This window comes from Perkinsus marinus (genome assembly GCF_000006405.1).
Source record: "Perkinsus marinus ATCC 50983 genomic scaffold scf_1104296935984, whole genome shotgun sequence".
Lineage (NCBI taxonomy): Eukaryota > Perkinsozoa > Perkinsida > Perkinsidae > Perkinsus > Perkinsus marinus.
This window is the reverse complement of record NW_003214267.1, coordinates 68,103-88,173: the sequence shown is the minus strand read 5'-3', so window position 1 is coordinate 88,173 and position 20,071 is coordinate 68,103. Positions and strand designations below refer to the sequence as shown.

The 20,071-nt window shown below is 46.4% G+C and overlaps 8 protein-coding genes across 8 annotated transcripts; 5 read left to right on the top strand and 3 right to left on the bottom strand.

Moving 5' to 3' along the window:
• Window positions 1-398: 398 nt before the first annotated feature.
• Window positions 399-1,349, bottom strand: Pmar_PMAR025665 (malate dehydrogenase, putative; the record flags this gene model as incomplete). The annotated part of the gene is made up of 1 exon (XM_002783810.1): window positions 399-1,349. One exon carries the CDS (start codon window positions 1,347-1,349, stop codon window positions 399-401), a length of 951 nt encoding a protein of 316 aa, XP_002783856.1.
• Window positions 1,350-4,002: 2,653 nt separating this feature from the next.
• Pmar_PMAR025664 (glyceraldehyde 3-phosphate dehydrogenase, putative) lies at window positions 4,003-5,022 on the bottom strand (the record flags this gene model as incomplete). Its single annotated transcript, XM_002783809.1, has 1 exon — window positions 4,003-5,022. The coding sequence occupies one exon, from the start codon at window positions 5,020-5,022 to the stop codon at window positions 4,003-4,005; it is 1,020 nt and encodes a 339-aa protein (XP_002783855.1).
• Window positions 5,023-5,373: 351 nt separating this feature from the next.
• Pmar_PMAR025663 (nascent polypeptide associated complex alpha chain with an NAC domain, putative) lies at window positions 5,374-6,157 on the bottom strand (the record flags this gene model as incomplete). Its single annotated transcript, XM_002783808.1, has 3 exons — window positions 5,374-5,706; window positions 5,892-5,996; window positions 6,047-6,157. 3 exons carry the CDS (start codon window positions 6,155-6,157, stop codon window positions 5,374-5,376), a joined length of 549 nt encoding a protein of 182 aa, XP_002783854.1.
• Window positions 6,158-6,928: 771 nt separating this feature from the next.
• On the top strand, window positions 6,929-8,008 carry Pmar_PMAR025662 (hypothetical protein; the record flags this gene model as incomplete). Its single annotated transcript, XM_002783807.1, has 1 exon — window positions 6,929-8,008. The coding sequence occupies one exon, from the start codon at window positions 6,929-6,931 to the stop codon at window positions 8,006-8,008; it is 1,080 nt and encodes a 359-aa protein (XP_002783853.1).
• Window positions 8,009-11,807: 3,799 nt separating this feature from the next.
• On the top strand, window positions 11,808-14,712 carry Pmar_PMAR025661 (Protein DEK, putative; the record flags this gene model as incomplete). The annotated part of the gene is made up of 8 exons (XM_002783806.1): window positions 11,808-12,011; window positions 12,064-12,168; window positions 12,231-12,311; window positions 12,472-12,519; window positions 12,853-13,040; window positions 13,281-13,395; window positions 14,514-14,593; window positions 14,637-14,712. The coding sequence occupies 8 exons, from the start codon at window positions 11,808-11,810 to the stop codon at window positions 14,710-14,712; spliced, it is 897 nt and encodes a 298-aa protein (XP_002783852.1).
• Window positions 14,713-15,763: 1,051 nt separating this feature from the next.
• On the top strand, window positions 15,764-16,527 carry Pmar_PMAR025660 (nascent polypeptide associated complex alpha chain with an NAC domain, putative; the record flags this gene model as incomplete). The annotated part of the gene is made up of 3 exons (XM_002783805.1): window positions 15,764-16,000; window positions 16,051-16,155; window positions 16,252-16,527. 3 exons carry the CDS (start codon window positions 15,764-15,766, stop codon window positions 16,525-16,527), a joined length of 618 nt encoding a protein of 205 aa, XP_002783851.1.
• Window positions 16,528-16,946: 419 nt separating this feature from the next.
• Window positions 16,947-17,966, top strand: Pmar_PMAR025659 (glyceraldehyde 3-phosphate dehydrogenase, putative; the record flags this gene model as incomplete). Its single annotated transcript, XM_002783804.1, has 1 exon — window positions 16,947-17,966. One exon carries the CDS (start codon window positions 16,947-16,949, stop codon window positions 17,964-17,966), a length of 1,020 nt encoding a protein of 339 aa, XP_002783850.1.
• Window positions 17,967-18,810: 844 nt separating this feature from the next.
• On the top strand, window positions 18,811-19,830 carry Pmar_PMAR025658 (glyceraldehyde 3-phosphate dehydrogenase, putative; the record flags this gene model as incomplete). Its single annotated transcript, XM_002783803.1, has 1 exon — window positions 18,811-19,830. One exon carries the CDS (start codon window positions 18,811-18,813, stop codon window positions 19,828-19,830), a length of 1,020 nt encoding a protein of 339 aa, XP_002783849.1.
• Between the last annotated feature and the right edge of the window lie 241 nt (window positions 19,831-20,071).

Below are 20,071 nucleotides of genomic sequence, written 5' to 3'. Positions count from 1 at the left end.
ACGGCTTCCATGCCGGTTAATGTGGTTCTATTCCCATTCTTTCCACAATCACAACAAACTGGGTAATTCCCTTCCTGTCACTCCTGGGCGCGCGAACGCCAGCATACACCCACCTTCAGCCGACTGCTGTTCTACTGGATGAGTACCACTTCACGGTATACTGCGCTCAGAGAGGGGAGTGACATATAATTTCGCATCTACGATTTCCACCTGGCTGACGGGCGTCAATAGGTCCATGCGCGATGAAAGGACCGACAAATTTCGAGTTCTTATCTTCACCATGGCGACTGAGATTGGTGTATAGTGGAATTCACCTCAACACAACTCAGCTGTAAAAAGACCAACTAGAGATACACGATAGCGTGTTATAAAGGAGTGATATTATAGTAATGAAAAAATTAGCTGTTGGCGAAGGTGAGGCCATTCTGAATGTCGCCCTTCAACTTCTTCTTGACCTCCCCAAGGCGCCCCTTCTCGTACGCAGTTAGGCCCTCTAGTCCGTGAACTCTGGACACACCTTCAGGGCCAAAGTCACATCTATACGAGAAATACGAGACATCTTCGAAAGGCTCGTTAATGTAGGCGCATGCAGCGGTAATTTGGCCGCGCTGACCACGAATAATAACGTCAACGAACTTAGCCGCCGCATAGGCCATTGACAGTGTCGCCGAACCAGCGCCGTTCTTCGCCTCGACAACCTCCGTACCAGCGTTCTGAATACGCTTATCCAGCTCTTCGATGGTCCCCTGGTCGAGCTTGATTTCGGGCCTAGCCTGGGAGAACAGCGTCATGATGGTCTCACCAGCGTGACCGCCAATGACAGGAACGTCCATATGCTCTACGTCCAGACCGGTTTTCTCACTCACGAATGTGTTCGCACGAGTGATGTCCAATTGGGTGACACCGACGATTTTCTTTGGGTCAAAAACTCCAGCTTTTTTGTAGATCTCAGCGGCGATGGGGACAGTGGAGTTGACTGGGTTAGACACAATGCACAACGTCGCCTTAGGGGCGTACTTAGCCGAGGCGGTCGCCAAACCGCGAACAATACCAGCGTTGATTTTAAAGAGGTCATCTCTGGTCATGCCGGGCTTGCGAGGGACACCAGCTGTCATCACAATAACATTCGCGCCGGTTAGGGCCGCCTCAATCTCGTCGTCACCAGCATAGCCGACGACCTTAGCAGGAGTGTTAATGTGGCTTATATCAGCAGCTACTCCCGCACACGGGACCATGGCCTGCTTGATATCATAGAGGGCGAGCGTGGTGATCATAGGGTTCAGCTTGAGGAGCATAGACAATGGTTGGCCGATACCACCGGAGGCGCCGAGGAGGGTCACTTTAGTCATGGGGGTAACAATGGCGATGAACTACATGGCGCAGCAGTTCGAATACCGCCGACGACCGGCCATGACAATCCTACGCATAAGAGAGACAACATCGAATAAACAACTAATGAGACCCAAAATGCACCACGAGGTCTTAGGTCTTTCACATTTAACACACATGTCACCCCGACTAATAGGAATCTATGTTCGCAAGTCAAGAGCAATCGTCATTCTTGGGTGTGCGTATGAACAACAATGTGAAACGGTTGACATATCTTCTGCACCATGCATAGTGGAGGATCAAGACGGTCAAGACTGCCGAGAGAACAAACCATTCACACGGGTTACATATCAAGGGGAGAATGCAGGTACTACAGCCGAAGGGATCATCAACAGGATCGAATCCCTGTCCGAAATGGATAACAACGCGACGCCCAAAAATTGAGACCGTGGATGAGCGCACCATGATGGTCATGACCAACCAACCGTCTTCTCCAACGATCTAACTTTCGCATCGATTCCATCGAGGATGAGCTGAAACAGAACAGGGCGATTGAGTCTTGCTACCGAACCATTTACTGAGGTCGCCATGTACTGCCCCAGCAGCTCCTGCACGTCCACAGCCGTTGCTGAGAGTTCAGCAGAGGTCTCGTAACGCATATCAGCAGCAGTCTCGCGCAGAGTGGTCAACACTGGTAACAGCTCATCTGAACGAGGCGAACATCGGGGTTCCGACGAGAGGCATTGGAAGCGACCTGTGAAGGTTTCCACTTCATGAGGGAAGCCGTGACGGGTACGCACGCGATTGAGGATCCTTCGAGTGTCATCTTGCTGCATTGTGATAACCTAAGGAGTACACTGTTGTATTCACGAAATGGCGATGCTAATGACAGGACCACTAGTTGAAGTAATAGGGCTAGTCACAGCACCACTAGTTGAAGTAATAGTGCTAGTCACAGGACCACTAAATGGAGTAATAGGGCTAGTCACAGCACCACTAGTTGAAGTAATAGGGCTAGTCACAGGACCACTAGTTGAAGTAATAGTGCTAGTCACAGCACCACTAGTTGAAGTAATAGTGCTAGTCACAGGACCACTAAATGGAGTAATAGGGCTAGTCACAGCACCACTAGTTGAAGTAATAGTGCTAGTCACAAGACCACTAGTTGGAGTAATAGTGCTAGTCACAGGACCACTATGAAAGCGAACTCTGCGGATCAGACCCTGATTGATGACCAGCGGCCTGACGTTCCTGCGTTCTGATAGTCCAATCACAGACTTCATCATCAGGCAATGAAGCGACAATACCGATGTTCTGCAGAATGATATATGACTCGTATAATACGAGTGATAAGCAACATCGAGATTCAATCAACGGCACAAAGCATAAATCGTCGCGCACACGAGGAAAAATATGATCGAATATGGAGATTTCCCATTGAGGGCCACCTCGAGGTCGGCTCCGGCTTGAGCGACTCCACGTTTGAGACCAGTAGCCGTTGGGGATATCATATCACGGATAGTCGTTGGTGCTCTGCGAGATGACCTGAACGATACACGATCAACACAAGGATGTTGCCCTACACCAACAGGAAAAACATTTCTGTAAACTAACACTTGAAGGCGACCATCGAGCATAGAAGAAATTCCACAAATATTTACCATAAAGATTTCACCAAAAAAACCGGAGAGACTCTTTCCTGTTATTTTTCAATGTTCAACCTCACCTCGACACGCGCTGCTTCGTGCTAATTCCCGCGTCAGCGAGTACTCGTGCCCGGATCGATTTAGACGCCTGTTTGTTATCGGCGGTCATCGCCCGGTGGCTCTCGTGATCTACCGTCATTGCATCTAACTCCTAATCATTTGCCCAATAAAATGCTCACCTATTTGCTCATCTCCATCTGCTGTGTTCGCCCTACGAAGCACCTTCCCACGTGAAATCTGAACGGTCAAGCATTTCTATAGTTGCTATCAGTATCTACCCCTCGATGGTCTTGTCTACTCGTGCACTCTGCAGTCGCCGTTTGCTCTCGTGAAGGTTCCAACGTCTTCGCGTCTCGACATGTAGATTTCTTCCCGGTCATCAAGTTACAATCACACTTTCTTCGACTCAACTTGAATAAGCATTTCAAATGAGCCACGTTTGTGTTCTCTCTACAGTGCTTTGCCCGAATAGGATTAGTTATGCAGCTGAAAATTGAGTCTGAGATTGCATTCCACGTTTGAAAACTGATTTTACGATTCCAAACTTCAGAATACTTGGTATTCCGAACTCAGTGCATTTTTCCATTCTGAAACGACATGCCAGAGAGCGTTAAGATAACGCAGGGTTTCAAGCAGAGAAACACCAAGGTTTGGTGACGAATTTTCAGCTGATCGAAAGCGCTTTCCATCACACATCCCAGAGAGCGTTGCTGGAACCCACTGAGCCACAGCTCTCTCGAGATCTCACCACTCCGCGCCGTGTTGCATCGATCTGGCTATACTCGAGGCTTGCACTTACCCATCCCGACGATGCGTCTCAATGCAACTATATCTCTTACAATTGTCATGTACACAACACGAAACGGATAATGAAAAGCCATCAACCCTGAGGGTTTGTGGAGGGACCCGGTGTCCCTTTAGATGAGAAAAGCAGTAAATGGTGAATGAATTGCTGTGAGTCAACTTACTACTGAGAATCGACCTTGTTCATGTAAACGGCGAGATCAACGAGGCGGTTGGAATATCCCCACTCGTTATCGTACCACGAGACAAGCTTAACGAAGTGGTCGTCAAGAGCGATACCGGCCTTAACATCGAAGATGGATGAGCGCTTGTCATGGATCATATCAGTGGAGACAACATCATCATAAGTGATACCCATGACACCCTTCATATCGCCCTCGGAGGCCTCCTTAACTGCAGCAATGATATCGTCATAGGTGGCGGCCTTCTCGAGACGGCAGGTAAGATCGACAACAGACACATCAGGAGTGGGAACACGGAAGGCCATACCAGTCAACTTACCGTTAAGGCATGGAATAACCTTACCGACGGCCTTAGCAGCACCGGTAGAGGCAGGGATGATGTTGGCTTCGGCGCAACGACCTCCTCTCCAATCCTTACCACCCTTAGCGGGACCATCAACAGTCAACTGAGTGGAAGTAGTGGAATGAATGGTTGACATGAGACCCTCGACGATGCCAAAGTTATCGTTCATAATCTTAGCAAGAGGGGCCAAACAGTTGGTAGTGCAAGAGGCGTTAGAGACAATCTTGAGATCAGAAGTGTACTTCTCGTTGTTAACACCCATCACAAACATCGGGGTATTATCCTTAGGAGGAGCGGATATGACGACCTTCTTAGCGCCTCCTTGGAGATGACCAGAGGCCTTCTCACCGGTAGTGAAGACACCAGTAGATTCGCAAACGTATTCAGCACCAGCCTTACCCCACGGGATATCGCAGGGGTTCCTCTCGGCGAAGACCTGAATGATCTGACCGTTCACAATGAGGGCGTTTTCAGCGACCTCGATGGTACCGTTGAACTGACCGTGTACGGAATCATACTTGAGGAGATACTTCATATAGGGGATGTTCATGAAGGGATCATTCACAGCAACGACCTTCACTTCGGGGTTCTCCATAGCAGCACGGAAAACAAGACGGCCGATACGACCGAAACCGTTAATACCAAGTTGGCACACCATTATGGGTAGTAGTTTATGATGAAAGATAGCAAACTAATAACAGTTTGATGATGATAATAAAGATAATCTCTTCAGAGAAGTGCGCAGCCAAACTCAGCTCAGCGCAAGATGCCCACATCAGCGATGTCTACCTGAGCACATCCTTAGCTCGTCTCGATGTACCCTATGCGAAGGTTTTTGTTAATTGGCTAGATCAACTCAGTAATATGGTTGCTTACTCCTTGTTTGAGATTTTCTCTTTGTCCTTGTTATGTGTGACCCAAAATTGAACACTGTTCCTGTGATTGCGATTCGGTTACGGAATTATTCCTGGAGACACGTATCGGAGTTAGCTTACTGCACAATTTCTGTCTATCCCAGTCTCATCATCTCTACGTGGTCTTCACTCAACACAACCAAACGAAGATAGAAACTCCTCGTCACACATGAACTCGACGGCGACAGTTGCATGATGGCTTCGACTATGTCGTTGTTAGCAGCCTTCAGAGCCTTCACCGCCTTTGACCTCGAGCAGTTAACTTGACCCATCACCAATTCGACGTCCTTCGCTTCTACGCCGCTCTCATCGACATCACTTTCGTCCATATCGTCCTCAACCACCGTGCCGGGGACCAGAGGGTGCGGGTTGGCGTCAACTTTGGATACTTCCGGCATCATGCCTGTGAACTGGGACGCTGCAGCGGCCTGAATGGTAAGATACAAAACATGTCTAAATGGTAAGATACAAAACAGGTCTAAGTGGTAAGATACAAAACAGGTCTATATGGTAAGATACAAGACAGGTCTATATGGTAAGATGCAATACATGTCTAACTTAGACAGTCTAAATAGTAAGATACACAACAGGTCTAAATGAGGCACTCTCCCACCTGCGACATAGCTGACATGTCTCCAACTCTCGCTTCGCCAAAGACAACATAAGTATCACCACCTGCCACTTTCAATACGTCCGGTTGGGAGATCACGAACAGCATCTGAACGAACAAGTGAATACCACTACGTAGCAACATAAGGAAGGACTTACCTCCTTCCCTTTACGGACTGTAACTCTGACAATACCAGGCACTGGTTTCGACCCGAGCTTCTGAATGGCCCTTCGAGCTTTCTTCTCAGCTCGGTTTAGTTTGCCTCTCATAGCGGCGTGCTGGTCTTGAGCCGCCTGGGTGTAGTCCTCATCAGTAGCCTACAAGGTGGGCATCTCATCGTCGTCAGATGTATCATCGGATGAACACGACCGTCAACTTCTTCAATGATTGACAAGGAACTGCTCAGTTAACTTAGTTAACTAATACCGAGAAAATACAGAATGATATGTTGAATGAAAATCAAGTCCGAAAAAGATTCAGAGTCCCAGGGATTCTGCTACTCTTAAAATGGTCGAATTCCAGTTCCGAGATTCTTCTTCAAAGAGTGTAAATGAACTTCAAAATCGTCACCAAATCACAGGACCACTTCTAATGCACCATCGTAGAATACCTCACGGTAGAGCTACATATACCAACCATGACAGCTTTGACTTACTCGGCGCCGTTATCGTCAACAGATAGGACCCACACACCATAGTACCAACACACACTGTGTCGGTCTTCCAGACTTGATAGAACCAGGCGATAGCCCTTGACAGGGGCAGCTACACAACGCTGGACCGAGGTTGTCTCACTCGGGTGGAAAATTTTTCAAACCGCACTAGCCCCCGACAACAAGAGTTCAAGATTTCACTAAGTCGTTGGAAATCTTTAGAGTTTCCACGTCTCCGTTGAAACAGTTGAACGCTCAGTGCTAAGGTCTAAATTTAGTTGACCTTATCTCTTACCTCATGTGGTCCGCCTTCACAGCGATACTATCCGGCCTCGCGCTTCCCTTAAGCGAATGCTCAAAAGCTACTCCCGCGTCCGACACTCTTACCATGCCGGTCAAAGATGGCTTCGTCACAGTTAATGTCGGTGGTCAATCAATGAAATTACTACTGGATACTGGTGGCTTCGACTTGACTGTGATCGATGGGGGCTGGTATGAGAACCAGTACGGCAAAGGTGCCTGTGCTAAGTCCGAATCCGGATGCTATTTCTGCCCGGCAGAAGCCCCTTGCGACTTCGACAATGACCCATCTACGTTGGTAACGATTCTCGAGGATGGTCGAGCTATAAGGACGATTACCCGGAGTGCGACGGTCGCATTGAACGGCAAGGTCATCCGTGATTTTCCCTTTAAAGTTTCCGTACCAGAATCGTGGAATAAGACCGAACCCTTCCACGGTTTCTTCGGTATTGCCGATACGCCTCCCAAAGTTGCCTTTGAGAGTGCACTGAAATTCTTAGTTCGTCACTACATCGTAGGACGTCAATCGTATACTCTCCGGACCAATGTGCAACAATCTACTCAGTTTATTACCGGTGAGCTTACGCTTGGTGATAAGGTTGAAAAGAATAAGGACTCCAAATACATGTTTGCTGAATGGCACACGGATCCGGATCACCACTATGCATTTCCCACTATTTCACTGTCAACGACAGTGCTACAGAATGAACCTCAGAGTGTTGGGAAAAGTAAAGGGCTGAGGCTTGGGCACTCGAAACCCAGATTGATGTCATTGGTAACGGGTGCCAATGGTATTTATTTGCCTTACAAGAGCATACTCGACAGAATCGAAACGAAAATCAGACGGACTATGAAAAAGAAACTGGGTTATTCGGAAGACAAAATTGGAAAAATGTGCTATTTAGGAGGGGATGGATTCATTCACGTCAAGAAGGAAGCATACGATAGTCTGCCTGTGCTGAATCTGCAACTTGAGGGAGGGAAAGAGTCAAAACAGATTAGGATTCATCCCAAACATTATACCGGTGACACTGGAGGAGAGGATGTTATAATCTACATCAATCACTTTGGTAAAGATCAGAACATGCTGGGTACGCCTTTCTTCAGAGCGTATACTGTTCATGTTGATTACACTGATAATACGATAGCTTTACTAGAGAATCCATGATGTTGTTAAAATGCTCATGATAATGATGTTGTTGTTGTTGGTGTATTGGTGTGAGTATCTGTGTTGTAGGTGGTGATGTGGTGAACGGTTGATTACCTCCTTCCCATGAAACTCCATTGAAAGGTACAATAAGGACTGTTTGTGTATCTTTGTAATTACTGTCAAACTTGACTGTAACACACTAGACCAATGACAAGCTTATATTTTCATTGTCAATCAGATTGACAATGAAAATCCAAGGTTGACTCCATCGTGATTATAACAGAACCGAATTGTGCCATGCTTGAATTCTCAAGAACGAACTTGCCTGCAACACCGTCATTCTTGCCTACCCACTTATTAAACTTGCACGGGAAAATGCGTAGACGTGCCTGTTATGTTCAAGGTACACAATCACAGGCTTAAAAATGTCATGTATTACGCTCATCGATGTCATCACTAGTCAGACCACATTATACCATCGATATTCGTATAACGTGAACGTAACTCTACTTGACAGTTAGATTGTCTAGACAGACTAGCTCATCGATTTCAACACGAATCTAGAAAACTCACTTGCTCCGTTTGATATCTGATACACGAAAATTGAGGATAGGCTCTTTTTCTAATATCTCCTTTTCCTTGCGATTTCCTACAGCAGTTTCGTCCCGATGCTACTGAGTGTATACACAACACGAAACGGATTATAAAAAGTAGGCGAACAACCCTACAGGTTCACGGACTCTGTGACACAGAGGGGCCTAGGGCCGTATGCAGATCCTGATCCACAGATCGAGTACATGATCCAGATCACTCGCTGATCTTGATGCCTGAGCCAAATCCATCGTGATCCGAGATGCGTGAGTCACATCGTGATCTTTGATCCTGATCCTTGACTTTTGATCTTGATCCCTGAATTTTGATACTGATCCCTGATATGTGATCTGGATCTCGCGTAATCCTCATTTTTGATCCTGAATCAGGAAAGTTGACCATGAAAGTTTTTTCTCAAGGATCATAGATCAGGATTCCTGATCTATGATCCTTGAGAAAAAACTTGAACCATGAGAAATTCTCAGACGTCGTGCGAAATTAGGATGATCCGTCATCCATGTTGTACCGAGGGATCAATGATCCCGGATCATCCTCTGATCCAGATCAAGCACGAGATCAAATTCTTGATCCATCAAGAGGATGAGTTTAGTAAACTGAGTTTACGGATCAGTGGTGCAGCACCACTGATCACAGGATCACCGTAATTCAGCACGTAGAGCACCACTGGTCCCTGGCCGGGCCCTTTTGCTACGTTACACTACTCGTGATCCGTGATCCTGATCCGGGATCAGTGATCCATTCAAAATGCTACATTCATACGTAGCCTGCGTAGTACAGAGTCCGTAGTATGTACGAGGTACATTCGAAGAATGAAATACGACACGATGGCCGTTCGTGAGACCTATTTTAAGGCTCCATTTTCAGCGAGAAACGTGTACCTATATATTTACTACCATCCGAAACCATTACTAAACCTCAATATTTCCTAAGATAAGAGCATAGCATATTTTTCCTCGCTGAAGACGCCTGTCGTGTAACTCCCCTTGGTTATTGCACAATAAATTGTGAAAATATTTGGCAGATTGGGTAATTCTTAGCCACTGCTTTGGGTTGGTTCGCTTCTGCGCGATCAAGGATCGCGGCGACCCTCGGTCGTACATCTCACTAGTTGATAATTGATCGGATCACTCATGATGTATCAACTTCCCTGCTGATCCATGACCACAGGATCATGGGTGCTGTGAACCGCGGATCACGAGAATGATCTGTGATCCTGCACTATAATCCCAATTTTATTGATCTGAGTGAAAATATCGGATTCAGGCCATAGGATCATCATATTAAGCTCATTTCGTATTTTTTCTCTCAGGGTCACGCGTGGATCAGGATCCGCATACCGGCCCAGCCTGTATCACAAGGGCAGCTCACGGTGAGCTGCCGGAAAAATCGAACCACAAGGCGGTGGTCGCTGCGGACGGATCCACAGACTGTGACTCACCATCAGTGCGGGAGTATATGCACATGGCCAACTACATGTGTTGCTAGGAATATGGGAATTTCGAGGAAATTTTGCGAAATTATCGTTGATTTTCGTCTACTTATACCCAAAATCGTGTGATTTTTTCATAAAATAGTGAGGAAACCTACGAGCTCAGTTGAGGAAACCAAGCATATATTCCTGTACTGCTCACCACACTCCAGTCAGCGTCATTTATTAGGGCTGAGAATGCCTAACAACGGATACAATCCAAATATCTCCGCGGACTTACCTTGAAATATCGTTGAAGACAAACTCTAACCCTACCTCCGCATCGAGGGATTGTGCCGAGATGGGCGCGAAACATCCGCCGAAGTCTGGTGATCACCAGACAACCAACATCATACTTAAATCATCGGTATCGCACGAATAGCTGCACTGGCTTGAAGCTAGTAGCCCAGGATGTGCGCAAGATGCCTCCATGCCTCATCACAGGCTCATCGCACAATCACCCTCTTCTTCGTTGTGCAGGAGCAGGAAATTCCTCAACTACTGGAATTTCATTCTCGCCGATCAACCGGAGTTGATCACTGCATTGAGCAACACGTGCACGCAGAGGTGATAATTTTGTGGCGCGTGACGCGAGATGAACCTTGTACAGTGTCAGGAGCATAAGATGAAACCCCATTGGTATTGCCAAGTAGGCACTATAAGGCTGTGGTTTTGGCCCTCGAACGAACCCGGGCCATTTCTCTGATCACCTTGTGGTTGCAGGGTTTTCGGTCGTACCTCTCGGAGGAACTGATCTCATTGAGGCATATCTTGGGATGGCATAGCCGCCCCTCTCGGAGGAACTGATCTTATTGAGGCATATCTTGAGATGGCATAGCCGCCCCTCTCGGAGAAATTGATCTCATTGAGGCATATCTTGGGATGGCATAGCGGCCCCTCTGCTCACTTGGCCTCTGCCCGTAGTCTCAACTGCGGTATTATTATACCATTCCAATCCGAAAGTGTCAGCAATCGAAAGGTGAGTATTTATGGGATCCTCACATCAATTTAATATTACAGACGACGTCTGTACTGTAAAGATCCTCTCCCTCCCTGTTTTGGTCAGTGTATGCGGGTCATGTCTCGAATACAGGAGTTACTCACGTATGAAGGCTTCCGAGTACACTAGGTTATCATCCCTTTTAAGCTCACTCGTTTCTCGGTATCACTATCAACTGACTTGTATGAGTGGGTCAATGGGGGGGGGCTGCAGCACTCGCGTATTCTCATTGGGCTCGGAATAGTTATGGTAGTGTTGAGATTGATGAGTATGTAGGCATTTCTAGTAAAAATACCATGGAAATCACTCATTTGTCGCATTAAATTGTGAAGTATGTCATGTCCTACAACGGGGCCACCGTTCTTTAATATTCACTACTTCAACTCGACGACGTCTGCATACTAGCGCTAGGTTCAGGGGTTGGTCAGCAAGGTAACTCCTAACTGCATGCTACGAGTCAATATATACATTCAGTATCGATTGTAACGTCAACATGAAGTTTGTTCCGCACCTGACCGTACTTGTATATAATTCATGAGGAATCTATTCCCCTTCGTCTTCTGTAGTGGGAGTGACGAATGAACTCTTTTGGAGCCCGAAGTTGATTCTGCAACTTCACTTGTCATTTTTTCATTCTTTCATCTGTTTACTAGCGACTGCTCTAAAGAGCCTGCCTCTGAAAGTATAAGCTCAAATCGTAGATTTCACTAAGCCCATTGATATTGTCCACGATTCCCATGGAGCCGACTACCAACCCTCCTGAGAATCCTCCAACAGATGTCGAATCGGAGATATCAGACAATGAGGATGTGATCAGAAAGAGCAGTAGAACGAGCAAGCCTGTTGAGCATTTCGCTCCGCCACAGAAGAGGAAAATTGAGGCAAGGAAAAAGCTCCAGGCTGGAGAGGGAAAGGGACTCAAGCTGGGAGATATTGAAGTGGTAGGTGTCGGAATCGAACCGGGGACCTTTAGGATGATAACTCATGTGACAGGTTTCGAAGGGCATCAGTAAGGCTGCGGCTGATAGTGAGGGCCTCAAAAGGCTACATGTCTGTCTGTTTAACTCAATTGGGAAAGAATCCACTAGGAAAAGGGATGTGAGTATCTTCTGGTCGACTGCGCAAGATACGAAATAGGTCCGGATCGTGCCTTTTCCCAGATTCGCGCCTGGAACGGCTCCCAAAATTCCGAGGACCGAGAGAGGATCGAGAAGACTCTCTCGACCACTAAGAAACAGGAAGTGAGCTGCTCCTCGCAGCAACCTGTCTGCATCTTTACTTCTGACAGAGTTTGAGAGAGATCGCCCGTACACTGGGGTTGTCAGCATCTCAGAGCCGTACTGCCTTAGAAGAGGTATGAATTGCTTCTGTTATGGTGAAATATCTTTTCTATTTTTCCAGTCGATTTTGACATTTTTGGACATTCCGAAGGACGAGGGATTGAAAAAAGTGAGTGTACGGATCGCGCATGGAATCTTTCAATGTGTCGTCGGCTGTGATGGTGAACTTTACGATAATCTGAGGAAACGTGATGAACGCCATACGGAGTAGATCCTCAGGAGCAGATTCACGTTGCGAGGCTACAGTAGAATTTTTTATATTCAAATTTGTAAGCCAGAATTTCGAGCTGACAACTGAGAGGACGGGAAAGAATACCCCACATATCTTCTGAGATTCTGCCGATGGTATGACAAACACTATGACATGCGAAGTCGCTCCACTAGTTCGAGGGAATTTTTATAGAGATAGAAATTCCCAATAATCGCCTTTTCTCTATCACAGCCAAGAGCCAAGAGACGAGCCTCTACTGCCAGAAAAAGGAAGATCAGCAAGACTACCCGACAAGGCTCGGGGTTTTCCAATTTCCTCACACAGAGAACGAAGGAGATGAAGAGCACCGAATCAGGGAAGCTCCTCACACCCAAGGAGATTACTGAGATGCTCAGTGTAGAGTGGACTAGTATGACAAGGTGATTGGGGTGGAAAGGAGCTTGAAAATTCCCAGAAATTTCCACAGTTTTACGCCATTTTGAGAATTTTCATGCATTGCAGTATGTGCAATATGCAGAGTTTTCTTATTGGTCCCGACACCGTATTGGCAAACATTTGTTTTTTCCTTCAATTGATGATATATATTCGTGGAATATATTTCATATATCACAAATTGATTTGCTTCAATTCGCATATTTTCATTATGATTCCTTTCCTAGTGTGGAGAAGGCTGCTTTTGGTACTCCTCAAAAAGCTGGGCAAAAACGCAAGCGTTCGAGTACAGCTGGTAAGACTAATGCTAAGAAGGCTCGCGAAGGGTTGGAAGAGAAAAAAGTAAGGCGAATATGTTCCCCTAGAGTTTTAATTCCAAAATGTCGTATGGATTCACCAGCGATCAGTTTTGAGTGACATCTAGTTGAATTCTATGAGGTTTTCTGGACACCATCGTCGAGCAATTTCCAGGCCGATGAGAAAGCGCGATAATTTTTTCACGAAAAATTAGTTGTTTCATGCAGGAATATTGGAGTTTCATCCGTTTTATGTGAAGTGGCGTAAAACTTGGTGAAAAACGCGATATTCGCGGCCTGTAGTATTCGCGAAATATGTTTTTCATATCACTAGGGTGAAACTTCATTATCGTTGAGATTAGTTTACAGTTTTTTTGGTATACGTAACTGATAGAACAGATTGATCAGGAGTAGTTTCGGTTGCGCAGCTGAAAAAAACTTATGTAATTTTTTAGATGGACTCATTTTTTGTTTCTCTTCAGAATGATGATACTTCCTCGGAAGATTCGTCCTCCGATAGTTCAAGTTCATCATCATCCTCCTCCTCATCATCATCGAGCTCGAGCGAAGACGGAGAGTCGGAAGAAAACTCTGCTGAGGAAGGGCATGAAGAAACTGGCCATGTGAGGAGGTTTTTTACGGCATCTATAAAGATTTGAAAATGATTCCCTACGTCGAAGATTGCCGATATGGTTATCGATGGTCGAATATTAGAAGTCCAATTATCATCTTTGTTAACACATATATAGCGGAGGCACGATCACGCAATTTGCCATTGTTACACAGACGTACAAATACAGACGAATTGATAGTTGTCAGATTACACAGTACGATGGAACCTTGTACCGAACCGTTTACCATCGAAATTGTGTCATCTTCTCTCCAATGCTCCTCATTTTTAGGAATGCGCTGTTTTTGAGTCGTTTCACCAAATTTTTGTATCACCGTTTTGAGCGCAGAGAAGGGTTGTTCGTCGCTATGCGATCGTTTGCTGTGGGAAGTGTTCGCATTGTATGATCATCCAAATCGGCGTTCTCTATGGGGATTAGTGTGGTGGATTTTTGATATATCTGAAAATATATTTTTTGTAACATATGTGATATTTCTCTCCCGCAAAATGCTGAAGTTTTGGGAATACTTCTCATCGTTTCATTCGATCCTTAGACAGACGAGCCCAAAAAAGAGGATGTCAAAGAAAGTGAGGAGGAAACGCAGATAAACGCTGAGAAAGAGTCACCCGAAAAGTGGGTGAATTTCTCCGTTTGTTGTTCATTTTTAATCGCTCAGACTTGCTACTGATAATAGAGAGGCTGATGATGACGTTGACATTTACGAGGGTATCAGTCAGGAGGCTGGAAACTGAGCCGTGGAATCATTATGGCGTTCATTTGATTTGATGTATTGTAAAGCGTTTCAAGTATCCCTGTTTGCAAGTAGCAAGAGCTCTCCTATGAATTTGAATATCATCACAGAAGTGGTTTTGGGTAAGTGTGTAAATGTTGGATGGAGGGTTCGAACCTGGGTGCTTCGGATGGCAAACGGCGAGTTACACTTGACCACATCGGAGCTCAAGCATATCAACCATGTGATAGCTGCAGAGCTGGAACTAGGAGAAAGTACAAATTGCGAGTCTGTGACTCTGAACTATCCAAGGATATGAGTTCTGAGCACATAACTCGTCTTAAACTCCGTCTCCTATTATCTCCGCACGAGCCACAGATTTTCTTGCTGCAGCCACAAACTTCTCCCGTGGCCACTTTCTGTCTCCTTGGGCCACATTTCACGCTGGATGACAGTTCGGGTTTCGGATTGTCCTGTCGGGTTTCGGGTGGGTTTCGGGTTCTCTTTCCCCGTTCTCATCCGCGGTGCTTTTTTGGGGGACTCCTCTGTGAGATCTTTGTGCCCTCCGAGGTCCATTTGTGGTTGCAATAGAGAATTTGGGGTCTGTACTAAGTTTTTCTTCTCCATGTTGATGATGAACCACCCGGTTCCGTGAACCCATAACACAAAGCCAAGTTGCATCCGCCAACAGAAACGCAAATATCACCTCTTGTGAATGGTTAGTTCACCGCATATAGATGGTACCCATCATGGTCTCGAAGAGATAAGTAGATGCTTTCCACTTGTGATGACAACGAAACCGTGCAAGTGAGAAATTAGTGGCGCGCGAAAAGTAGACGACCAAAACCCAAGGACTGGCCGACATATGTGATTGAATTGTATACAAAGTGAGACAACATGAGTAGGCTCTGTTGGGCTGAGGCTGTTGATGACTCCGGCCCGTATAAAGCCCGATAAGGTTGATATCTGTAGAGATGTTCGACCGCATTATGGTGAAACCGTGGGATACCGTATGACTGGTGGAGAATGAAATGATTATGTTTGACCAGCAACTGAATTTCGGAGTCACTTGAATGCCAATCATTGAAGAAGTTGACGGTCGTGTTGATTCCGACGATACATCTGACGACGATGAGATGCCCACCTTGGAGGCTACGGATGAGGACTACACCCAGGCGGCTCAAGACCAGCACGCCGCTCCGAGAGGCAAACTAAACCGAGCTGAGAAGGAAACTCGAAGGGTCATTCAGAAGCTCGAATCGAAACCAGTGCCTGGTATTATCAGAGTTACAGTCCGTAAAGGGAAGGAGGTAAGTCCTTCCTTATGTTGCTACGTAGTGGTATTCACTTGTTCGTTCAGATGCTGTTCGTGATCTCCCAGCCGGACGTGTTGAAAGCGGCCGGTGGTGATACTTATGTTGTCTTTGGCGAAGCGAGAGTTGAAGACATGTCAGCTATGTCGCAGGTGGGAGAGTGCCTTATTTAGATCTGGTGTGTATCTTACCATTTAGACATGTATTGCATCTTACCATTTAAACATGTTTTGTATCTTACCCTTCAGGCCCCTGCAGCGTCCCAGTTCACCGGCATGATGCCGGAAGTATCCAAAGTTGACGCCAACCCGCACCCTCTGGTCCCCGGCCCGGTGGTTGAGGACGATATGGACGAAAGTGATGTCGATGAGAGCGGCGTAGAAGCGAAGGACGTCGAGTTGGTGATGGGTCAAGTTAACTGCTCGAGGTCGAAGGCGGTGAAGGCTCTGAAGGCTGCTAACAACGACATAGTCGAAGCCATCATGCAACTGTCGCCGTCGCGTGTCGCCGTGGTGTATGTGTGACAAGGAGCTTCTATCTTCATTTGGTTGTGTTGAGTGAAGAGCACGTAGAGATGATGAGACTGGGATAGACAGAAATTGTGCAGTAAGCTAACTCCGATACGTGTCTCCAGGAATAATTCCGTAACCGAATCGCAATCACAGGAACAGTGTTCAATTTTGGGTCACACATAACAAGGACAAAGAGAAAATCTCAAGCAAGGAGCCAGCAACCATATTACTAAGTTGATCTAGTTAATCAACAAAAGCCTTTGCATAGGGTACATCGAGACGAGCTAAGGATGTGCTCAGGTAGACATCGCTGATGTGGGCATCTTGCGCTGAGCTGAGTTTGGCTGCGCACTCCTCTGAAGAGATTATCTTTGTTATCATCATCAGACTGTTATCAGTTTGCTATCTTTCATCATAAACTACTACCCATAATGGTGTGCCAACTTGGTATTAACGGTTTCGGTCGTATCGGCCGTCTTGTTTTCCGTGCTGCTATGGAGAACCCCGAAGTGAAGGTCGTTGCTGTGAATGATCCCTTCATGAACATCCCCTATATGAAGTATCTCCTCAAGTATGATTCCGTACACGGTCAGTTCAACGGTACCATCGAGGTCGCTGAAAACGCCCTCATTGTGAACGGTCAGACCATTCAGGTCTTCGCCGAGAGGAACCCCTGCGATATCCCGTGGGGTAAGGCTGGTGCTGAATACGTTTGCGAATCTACTGGTGTCTTCACTACCGGTGAGAAGGCCTCTGGTCATCTCCAAGGAGGCGCTAAGAAGGTCGTCATATCCGCTCCTCCTAAGGATAATACCCCGATGTTTGTGATGGGTGTTAACAACGAGAAGTACACTTCTGATCTCAAGATTGTCTCTAACGCCTCTTGCACTACCAACTGTTTGGCCCCTCTTGCTAAGATTATGAACGATAACTTTGGCATCGTCGAGGGTCTCATGTCAACCATTCATTCCACTACTTCCACTCAGTTGACTGTTGATGGTCCCGCTAAGGGTGGTAAGGATTGGAGAGGAGGTCGTTGCGCCGAAGCCAACATCATCCCTGCCTCTACCGGTGCCGCTAAGGCCGTCGGTAAGGTTATTCCATGCCTCAACGGTAAGTTGACTGGTATGGCCTTCCGTGTTCCCACTCCTGATGTGTCTGTTGTCGATCTTACCTGCCGTCTCGAGAAGGCCGCCACCTATGACGATATCATTGCTGCAGTTAAGGAGGCCTCCGAGGGCGATATGAAGGGTGTCATGGGTATCACTTATGATGATGTTGTCTCCACTGATATGATCCATGACAAGCGCTCATCCATCTTCGATGTTAAAGCCGGTATCGCTCTTGACGACCACTTTGTTAAGCTTGTTTCGTGGTACGATAACGAGTGGGGATATTCCAACCGCCTCGTTGATCTCGCCGTTTACATGAACAAGGTCGATTCTCAGTAAGTTGACTCACAGCAATTCATTCACCATTTACTGCTTTTCTCATCTAAAGGGACATCGGGTCCCTCCACAAACCCTCAGGGTTGATGGCTTTTCATTATTCATTTCGTGTTGTGTACATGACAATTGTGAGAGATATAGTTGCATTTATAAATTGTTAGGACGGGAAACTGGTGTGAGAAATCGCAATGTATTTGTCGAAATTGACAAGACAGACTGCATTGCGGTCTCGGGTGAGATGTTGGCTCTCATTTAGAGGTAACTCTGGCTTCTCACCTGCAGTTGCTCTCTCAGTTGATGAAAGAGAGTATGAGAACATCGATCGGGTGGTTTGGCATTTTATATGTCTGGATCTGCCGTACTTGTCGATAGCGATGAGGGATCTCCATGATAGTATCCAACCTACAACTATAGATCTCACCCTTAACTTTCCGATATATTTGTTTGATGCTCACGAATCTGCTGTTGCACTCAAAACTGATACATTTACATGATTCCAATCGCACCAATCGAACGCAAGATTCGATTGAAACTTCCTCAGTGCATCGTGTTACGAACCGGTGTCTTCCAGACAATTTCCAATTTCCACATGCGCCTTATTTTGGATTTATCAAAGCCTCACTCGCACATCCTAATGCTCTTATCATCTGTCACTTGATAGAGGTGCTCGCCTAAAGGGATGGGAGTTAGGACATACAGGATATCTCTCAAACCTGAACACAAGTCCCAGCGTTGGTATCTTGTGTTGAGCTGAGTTTGGCTGCGCACTTCTCTGAAGAGATTATCTTTACCATCATTATCAAACTGTTACCAGTTTGGTATCTTTCATCATAAACTACTACCCATAATGGTGTGCCAACTTGGTATTAACGGTTTCGGTCGTATCGGCCGTCTTGTTTTCCGTGCTGCTATGGAGAACCCCGAAGTGAAGGTCGTTGCTGTGAATGATCCCTTCATGAACATCCCCTATATGAAGTATCTCCTCAAGTATGATTCCGTACACGGTCAGTTCAACGGTACCATCGAGGTCGCTGAAAACGCCCTCATTGTGAACGGTCAGACCATTCAGGTCTTCGCCGAGAGGAACCCCTGCGATATCCCGTGGGGTAAGGCTGGTGCTGAATACGTTTGCGAATCTACTGGTGTCTTCACTTCTGGTGAGAAGGCCTCTGGTCATCTCCAAGGAGGCGCTAAGAAGGTCGTCATATCCGCTCCTCCTAAGGATAATACCCCGATGTTTGTGATGGGTGTTAACAACAAGGAGTACACTTCTGATCTCAAGATTGTCTCCAACGCCTCTTCCACTACACATTGTCTGGCCCCTCTTGTTAAGATTATGAACGATAAGTTCGGCATCGTCGAGGGCCTCATGTCAACCATTCACTCGACTACTTATATTCAGCTGACCGTCGATGGTCCCGCTAGGGGCGGTAAGGGTTGGAGAGTGGGCCGTTGCACTGAACCCAACATCATCCCATCCCCTACTGGTGCCTCCTGGGCCCTCGGTAAGGTTATTCCATGCCTTAACGGTAAGTTGACTGGTATGGCCTTCCGTGTTCCCACTCCTGATGTGTCTGTTGTCGATCTTACCTGCCGTCTCGAGAAGGCCGCCACCTATGACGATATCATTGCTGCAGTTAAGGAGGCCTCCGAGGGCGATATGAAGGGTGTCATGGGTATCACTTATGATGATGTTGTCTCCACTGATATGATCCATGACAAGCGCTCATCCATCTTCGATGTTAAGGCCGGTATCGCTCTTGACGACCACTTCGTTAAGCTTGTCTCATGGAATGATAACGAGTGGGGATATTCTAATCGCCTTATTGACCTCGTCGTGTATATGAATAAGGTCGATTCTCAGTAAGTTGATGCACAATTCATTCGCGCTGTGCTGATTTTCTCATTTGAAGGGCCTTCGGGTCTCCCTACGAACCTTCTGGGTTGATGATCTTTCACCTCATTATCCATTTGGGTTGTGCGCAGTATCAAGAAGTAGAAGGGTTCCGAGATTCACAAGAATACTCAACTTGAATCGCCTTTAAGTTTTGGATCAACTTGAGAAGGTTCTCAAGTGTACACAGTTCGTGTTGTTTGAAATAACCGCC